Source organism: Mauremys reevesii, linkage group 2 (assembly GCF_016161935.1).
Source record: "Mauremys reevesii isolate NIE-2019 linkage group 2, ASM1616193v1, whole genome shotgun sequence".
In the NCBI taxonomy this organism is placed as follows: Eukaryota; Metazoa; Chordata; order Testudines; family Geoemydidae; genus Mauremys; species Mauremys reevesii.
Window position 1 is genome coordinate 1,044,263 of NC_052624.1, and position 7,725 is coordinate 1,051,987.

The 7,725-nt window shown below is 67.5% G+C and overlaps 1 protein-coding gene across 6 annotated transcripts; it reads left to right on the forward strand.

The window, feature by feature from the left end:
- Window positions 1-614: 614 nt before the first annotated feature.
- Window positions 615-6,855, forward strand: LOC120396484 (gastrula zinc finger protein XlCGF52.1-like). 6 transcript variants are annotated; one of them, XM_039521413.1, is made up of 4 exons: window positions 615-741; window positions 1,154-1,284; window positions 3,126-3,265; window positions 3,804-6,855. In XM_039521413.1, exons 3-4 carry the CDS (start codon window positions 3,217-3,219, stop codon window positions 4,859-4,861), a joined length of 1,107 nt encoding a protein of 368 aa, XP_039377347.1. In that variant the 5' UTR covers window positions 615-741; window positions 1,154-1,284; window positions 3,126-3,216; the 3' UTR covers window positions 4,862-6,855. The 6 variants fall into 6 exon arrangements, with proteins under 6 accessions (XP_039377347.1, XP_039377351.1, XP_039377348.1 ...); XM_039521417.1 differs by having other exon boundaries at window positions 3,807-6,855; XM_039521414.1 differs by having other exon boundaries at window positions 3,191-3,265.
- The last annotated feature ends 870 nt before the right edge of the window (window positions 6,856-7,725 follow it).

Consider the following 7,725-nt stretch of genomic DNA (forward strand, 5'->3'; position numbering starts at 1 on the left):
GGGTTACCTAGGGAGGTGGTGGAATCTCCTTCCTTAGAGGTTTTTAAGGTCAGGCTTGACAAAGCCCTGGCTGGGATGATTTAGTTGGGGTTGGTCCTGCTTTGAGCAGGGGGTTGGACTAGATACCTCCTGAGGTCCCTTCCAACCCTGAGATTCTATGATTCTAAGGGGCAGACTGGGTTCAATAAGAGGATTTCCCACCGCGCCGGTGGCAGGAGCGGCCGTGCTGAGCCGCGGAGCCGCGGGACTGGCCGGGCCCTCGAGCGTCCCCCAGCCCAGCCCCCTGCACCGAGGCCGCACTGCGCATGAGCGAGGCCAGGGGCTCTCAGCTGGGGGGCCAAGAACTCCTGGGGGGCCACAAACCCTTTCAGGGGGTCCCAGCCCCTGCGCCCCAGCGCCTCCCGCAGGGCCGAACGCCGGAGCCCTGGCGCCCCGGGCAGAGCTGGGGGGGGACATGGGGTGTGCCCCGCCCCGCCCAACTACAACCCCCGAGCAGCTCCAGCCCCGCCCCCGTCCGGCCGGTGCCACGGAGCCGGGCCCTCCCCCCTCCCGGCATGCAGCGCGCTGGGTCCCCGCCCGCCCCCTCCCGGCATGCAGCGCGCTGGGTCCCCGCCCCGCCCCCTCCCGGCATGCAGCGCGAGGGGCGCGGCCGGAGCCGCCGTTGGAGCCGGCCCTGGGCGAGGCCCCGCCCCTGCGCGCTCTGGCCACGCCCCCAACATGGCCCGGGCGAGGGGCGCGCCGGTGAGGGCTGCCTCGTGCCTGGCCGTTGCTATGGGGACGGGGGGGGACAACTCAGCCCCCCCCGCGCGGGACTGAGCCCAGCGCAGCCGGGACCGGGGCGTGTGACCCCCCCCCCCATGCAGGGCCTGGCCGGGACCGGGGCGTGTGACCTGCCCCAGCGCAGGGCCCAGGGGGTGTGACCCCCCCCCCACGCAGGGCTGGGACCGGGGCGTGTGACCCCCAGCGCAGGGCCCAGGGCGTGTGACCCCCCCGATGCAGGGACTGGCTGGGACCGGGGCGTGTGACCCCCCCCCCGATGCAGGGACTGGCCGGGACCGGGGCGTGTGACCTGCCCCAGTGCAGGGCCCAGGGGGTGTGACCCCCCATACTGATGGCAGGCCCGGGGTGCTGAGCTGTGCCCCCTCTGTTGCAGGTACTGGTGCCTAGTGAGGACGTCTCCGGCCCCGCGGGCGTGGGTGGAATTAGTGGCGTGGCAGAGCCGTGGGCCAGTGATGGTGGAGCCCGTGGCCTGGCGGTGGCAGGATAAAGCCGCGTGAATTACAGGTGGGACAGACCCCTCGGACGCAGCTTCCCCAGGTGGGCTCCTGCCGGTGCCTCGGAGCGGGTCCACAGACCCAGTCTCTGCATGCCGCTGGCGCGGGCTACTTGGAGTGAAAAGGGCCCTGCTGGGCTGCGCTGGCGTCTCAATAAGGGAGTGGAGATGCCATGTGTCAGAGAGGCCTGAGCCAGAACATCTGGAAACAGCCAAGCCGCAAGCCCCAGCTTTGACTGTGCTCTGAGCTGCCTCCAGCATCCCAGAGCGATTCGAGGGCTGGGAATCCAGCTGGAGCTCGCTGGGTTAGTGTCTCCAGCAGTGGGTCAGCGGTGCCGTGAGCGCAGTCTGGGCAGGGGAGGGGTCGGCGGTGCCGTGAGCGCGGGCTGGGCAGGGGAGGGGTCGGCGGTGCCGTGAGCGATGTCTGGGCAGGGGAGGGGTCGGCGGTGCCGGGTGGGCGGGCTGGGCTGGGGAGGGTTCGGCGTTGCCGTGAGCGCGGGCTGCAGGTGCCCGGAGCCCGGTCCTGGCAGGGTAGGGGTCGGCGGTGCCGTGAGCGCAGTCTGGGCAGGGGAGGGGTCGGCGGTGCCGTGAGTGCGGGCTGTGCAGGGGAGGGGTCGGCGGTGCCGTGAGCGCGGGCTGGGCAGGGGAGGGGTCGGCGGTGCCGTGAGCGCGGGCTGGGCAGGGGAGGGGTCGGCGGTGCCGTGAGCGCGGGCTGGGCAGGGGAGGGGTCGGCGGTGCCGTGAGCGCGGGCTGGGCAGGGGAGGGGGTTCTGCGGCAGACGGCCTTGGCTCTGGCAGGCAGGGCCTGAACGAGAGCTGTCCCGGCTGGGAATAAGGAGCAGATTTTCCCCGTGGAGGGTCACCCCCTTTGGAACAACTGAGTTGGTGGGGGAGTGTGTGTCAGTGACTCCAGGCCAAGCGTCTCTCTGACAGCCCCACTCTATCTCAGTCGGGTGCAGGAGTCCCTGGAGGAGAGCCCTGCCCTGGGCTCTATGGGAGGCTGAGTGGGATGGCAGAACGGTCCCCCAGCCTGAAATCTCTGACCCTGGGGAAGCTCCATGCAAGTCTGCAAGCTGCAAACCCATAGCTACTTACAGCGGGGACACCTGACCTGCCCCCCTGCAGCATCTTTCTGACCCCTGTGCACTGCCTTCGTAGGAGATGGAGCCCCCGGCTTCCTCTATTTACCCTCCCTATACAGGCACTGGGTCCATCTAGGCTCCGACTCGGAGAGTAACTCTTTCTGCACCAGATTGATAGCACAGGCTGAGGATCTCAGATACTTCACACACCCTTGCCCATGAGCACCAGGATCCCCTGGGCTGAGGGGTCAGAGTTAAGGGGAGGGTAAGCGAGGGGGTGGGGCAGAGTTCAGGCTTGTGGAGCTCCCAGCCTGCGGGGTGTGCTGAGCTGTCTAATCTCATCGTCAGATTTGTGCAAGCTCTGTGCCGGCAGGTGGGTGCCCTGGCCTGGCTTGGAGCTGGGCGGGGGGAAGTGGTTCTGGGCCCAGGGCTCAGAACTGCTCTTTGTTTCTGTAAACGCCCTTTGCTGTCCATAATGAGCCGCATTAGAGAAGGCAGCGAGTGGGCAGCGCTCGCAGGTGCTGGGCGAGGAGTAGCTGGGGCAGCTGTGCTGCCCTTGCTGCATGCCTGGGGGCCTAGGGAGCAGTGCACCCACCCGGCTCCCCCCATCCCACTTGCCTGGCTGGTGCTTCCACCAGAACTGCCGAGCTTGAAACCCAGCTCGTCTGCTGGGTGGAACCGGAGCACACGGGGTGATCTCCCTCCACACAGCTCACTCACCTGGCTGGGGAGCTGTGAATTAACTGCCCGTCTCCTGGTCGCACCTTCCAGCCGTCACACCAAACCCGCCTGGCGGCGTCTCCAGTGATCGTGCCTGTGACTCGGTGTCTCTGCAGATCTCGCCCCAGAGGGCACCGCCGAGATGGAGCCAAGTGTTGGGGGCAGAGGAATCCCAGATGCTCCTGGGGCGGGTGAGTGACGCTGACCCAGTGCAGGTAGCAAACTGCCAGCAGACGGGCACCCTGCACTAGTGCTCCAGGCCCAGCAGCATGGCTGGAGCTGGCCAGTGGGTTGCTGAGCCAGCCCCGGGCCCACCCTTTCTGGGGAGCAGGCGTCTTGGCAGTACTCAGGCTGGGCTGTTCGTGGAGTTCTGGGGCAGCACTCAGTGCCGCGAACCCTGCGTTAGTCCTGGCCCCACGGGGGAGCTGGATGTGCCCCAGGGTCTCCACTCCCAGGACAAACCCCTGCCTGAAGGCACCGCCCAGAACGACTCCACCACCTCCTGCTCACTGCTGGTGCCAGAGCAGTTGGGAGATGCCCACAGGGCTGGGCGTGGGGAGCCAAGGGGGAGAGGGGCTTGTTCCCTGCAGGGGTCCCTGCCCAGTGCCTGCAGCAGGTGAGGTGGAGCTGGGGATCCCCGCAGGGTGTGCTGGGCGTGGGGGCTCTGGCCCAATGCGGGGGGTTTGCATCCCAGCTGCTCTGGGCTCCTTCCTGATTCTGTTTCCGCAGCAGGCGCTGGGGGCTGGAGCATCAGAGAGGAGCAGAGCGACACGCTAGGACCCCGGGCAGTGAAAGCAGAGAGCGCGTCCGAGAGCCTGGGCTGTGGGGAGCCCCTGGCCCCAGGAAGCGGCCACGTCGGGGACGTGCTGCTGATCTGCACTGAGTGCGGGGAGAGCTTCGGGCATCACGAGGCCCTGATTGCCCACCAGCGAGACCACGCCGGGCAAGGGGCCGGGCCCTTCACCTGCCCCCAGTGCCAGCAGAGCTTCAAGCACAGAGCCAGCCTGGTGGCGCACCAGCGCGTGCACACGGGCGAGCGCCCCTACGCCTGTGCCCAGTGTGGGAGGGGCTTCCGCTACAAGACCTGCCTGGTGGTGCACCAGCGCGCCCACTCCGGCCAGCGCCCCCACAAGTGCCCGCAGTGCGGCAGGGCCTTCCTGCAGCGCGGGGACCTGCGTGCCCACCTGCGCACACACACGGGCGAGCGCCCCTTTGCCTGCTCTGAGTGCGGCCTCCGCTTCCCGTCCCGCCGGAACCTCGCCTGTCACCAGCGCCAGCACCCGGACCTGGGCCCCCACCAGTGCCAGCAGTGCGGGCGCAGCTTCCGCCACAAGCGCAACTTGGTGCGGCACCAGCGTGGCCATGCCGGCACCCAGCCCTACCACTGCCCCGAGTGCGGGGACGGCTTCTGCTACAAACAGAGCCTGGTGGCCCACCAGCGGGAGCACGCCACCCCCCGGCCCTACCCCTGCCCGCAGTGTGGCACCAGCTTCCAGCACCAGGCCAACCTGGCCATCCACCAGCAGAGCCATGCCCCCCCGGCCACCTACACCTGCCCCCAGTGCCAGCAGAGCTTCAAGTACAAGGGTTACCTGCGCATGCACCAGCGGAAGCACTCGGCCCCCGAGGCTGCGGGACGGGAGTGCCAGGCCCTGCCCAGCGGGGGGAGGCTCTTTACCTGCGCCCAGTGTGGGAAAGGCTTCAAGAACAACGGCTTCCTCATCATCCACCAGCGAGCCCACGCGGCCGGGGCACGGAGCGCCAGCCCCAGCCCTTGGGGCACCTAGCCCCTCTGCCAGGCCTCGTGCCATCAGCAAAGCGGCAACATTGCCAAGGGAGCTCTGAGCGTGGCCAGGAAGGGCCCAGCGTGCCGACGGGTGCTGGCCACGGGCACAGTGTTAGAGAGAGGGGAGGGCTGGGCTGCTGAAACCCAGGGTGGCCAACTTAGGCTACTGGGCTTTGTCTGAAAGCACAGCTCCGGAGTCCTGGGAGAATGGCATCTTCGGACTCAAAGTGCGGCTGTGGTGCCGGCGGCGAAGGGTCTGGGGTGTCTGAGCACATGGGGTTTGCGGGGCCGGGGCTGGGTCTTTCTGCTGCTGGCTGCTGCCCTGTTGCCGGATGCGTGTACCAGCCCTGCCCGGTGCCCCCAAATTCTCTCCCTGGGCCCCTCTGGGAAGAGGCTGCTGAGCCTGGATGTGGCCCCGGGGGGAGAGGGGGGCTGGCTGTCGTGCCACACACGCAGCCAGGCAGAAAGGGGGCCGAAGAGCCCTGAATGTGCTGTGGGGGACGGGGGAGAAACCTGCCCTGAGAGGCTCCAGAGCTGCTTGGGTCACGGCGCAACCGGGCGTCCCACAGAGAGAACCACCACTGGCACAGCGCGGACGCTGCACCCCTTCAAACTGCAATAGCAGCCCATCCCCCACCAACCACTCCCCCACCCCCACCAGCAGCCCGGATTGGGAGGCCTCTGCACTGGCTCAGAGCCTGCCCCGTGGCCAGGGGATGGGCAGGCCCCAAGGAAGGCAGGGGTTCCTGCAGGAGGGAGCTGTTAGTGGTTGCTGGGGCCCTGTGGCCGGAGCCGGGAGTCCCAGTGGGCTGGGCTCTGCTCCCGCCCAGGGCCGGCTGCATGGGTCGCCTGGCTGGAGCACAGCTGTCTCGGCGGGGGTGGGAGGCAGGGCCAGCCCCCCTGTGGCTAATCACCACCTCCCTGCTGAGGCTGGTGGCAGGGACCGGGGCTGGCTGAGAGCTGGGAGGCTCCTTCGGGAGCGTCTGGGCCAGAGGCCAGACCCCAGCTTGGCTCCACTCGACACCCAGGCTGCGGGGCGCGGGAGATCGGCCCCTGCAGCCCCGTGTTGCGGGAGGGACACGGCTGGTGTCTTTGGAGAAATAAAGCTGAAGTGCTGCAGGCAGGGCCTGGGATCGGGCTGGTGCGTGTTCTGTGCTGCAGGCGGCGCTGAGGGAGCTCCCTGCCCCCTAGGGCTGCCCCCCATAGCTGGGGCTCTTGGCCTCCTGTGGGGCCGCTGGGGGCCGGAGTGTCCCCGGCCTGGGGCTGTGCTCAGGCTGCCGCGCTTGCATTGTCTTTGCCTGTAACTATCAGTGTAGCAACGCCCTCGTCGGCAGCCGGCCGGGCTGCTGACAGCTGGGCCGTGGGAGCTGGGCTAGCAGATCAGCAGGGCTGGGGAAGGACATAGCCACTCGCTGAATGCTCTGGGCTGCGTCCAGTGTGGTGCAGAAGGGAGGGGAGTCGTGCCCCACCCCGGTTCCACATACCTAGGGCTGTGCAGGGGGAGAAGCAGGAAACGGGGGCACAGCCTGCACTAGCCTCCTTTTTGTCCAGTGACTGCAGAGGTGTTAATGGGTCACCGCTCCTCAATGACCTCTTAGAATCTGTATTAACTCCTGCTGAACAGTGGGGCCCCTTGGCTCTAGCTGTGCCGCTCTGGGTGTGTCTACACTGCAGTGTAAGCCCAGGGCTCAGACTCTGACTCAGGCCTCCCCCGCCTTCTGTCTACACACATCGCTCGGCCCCAGGGGCTAAACCTGAGTCAAGCCGGGACCCGGGGTCAGGCCCTGGTGCTTTGTAGTTTAGTTGCAGCCCCCACTGGCCTTGTGCTCTGGGACTCTGCCACCAGCATCCTGCAGGCCCAGGGGTCGACTGTCTTTGTGCTCTGGGAGTCACGGACTCCTGTTGCACCACAGCCAGAGGGCTGGGCTGGCCCCTTTGGGGCGGGTGCTAGGAAGTCTGGGGTACGGGGGTTGGACTCGGCCCCCTGTAATGCAGTGTGGATGCTGGAGCCCCTTGTTGGGAGCCAGGGTTCAGCAGCGCCTAGGCTGGGGTTACACAGGAGTGGAGCTGTTCAGTCCCCAGGCTAACAAACCCCGGGGCTGCGACCTCGCGTTCTAACCCTGGGCGTGCCTGGCAGTGGGGACAGACCCGCTGGCGCCGCACTCTGGGTCAGGTTGTCTCCCCCCAGCACACGCTGAGGCCAGGAAAGCTCTGACCTCGCCCACCTTGGCGCGCTCATGCCCTGGGACCAGCAGGGTGCAGCTGCACCGAAAGCAGCCTATAGCTGGTAACTGGTTGGGGGGAGACCAGCAGCTCTGGTTTGGCTGCATGGGAAATGCGGTCGTGGCCCCGCTGCTCTGTCGCAGTAACATGCGTCCGAGGAAGTGGGGATTCACCCAGGAAAGCTCCTGCTCCAATACGTCTGTCAGTCTGTGAGGTGCCACAGGACTCTGCTGCTTCTGTAGTAACTACAGTGAGCGAGGGGCTCGTCCGGCCCCGGGAAATACACCTCTCCGCAGAGGCAGTGGCTGGGCTGACGGGAGAATTCCTCTGTCACCCCGGGCCATAAGTCGGCTTACACCCCTCGCAGCGGGTGCCCAAGCTCTGAGCAGCGCCAGCAGGCGACCTGACTAGCCGAGGGGCGGGAGCTGTCTCTGGGCCGGTGCGAGGCCAAGCCTGTTTCCCACCAAACACCTGTGCACACGGGTGGGGAGAAAAACAGCAAACATGGAAAATGCGCGTCTGTGTCGGGTCCTGACTTGCCCCCGCCCTGCTGGGGCTAGCCCGGCCCAGCCTCCAGCTGCGCAGCTGCAGCCGACTGGCAACTCGGCATCCTGGAGCTGTGGGGCCAGGACCTTGAGGTGT

Coding starts and splice junctions, on each gene's coding strand:
- LOC120396484 (XM_039521413.1), top strand. CDS start 3,217: ATGGAGCCAAGTGTTGGGGGCAGAGGAATCCCAGATGCTCCTGGGGCG. Junction 3,266..3,803: donor CCCAGATGCTCCTGGGGCGG/GTGAGTGACGCT, acceptor CTGTTTCCGCAG/CAGGCGCTGGGGGCTGGAGC.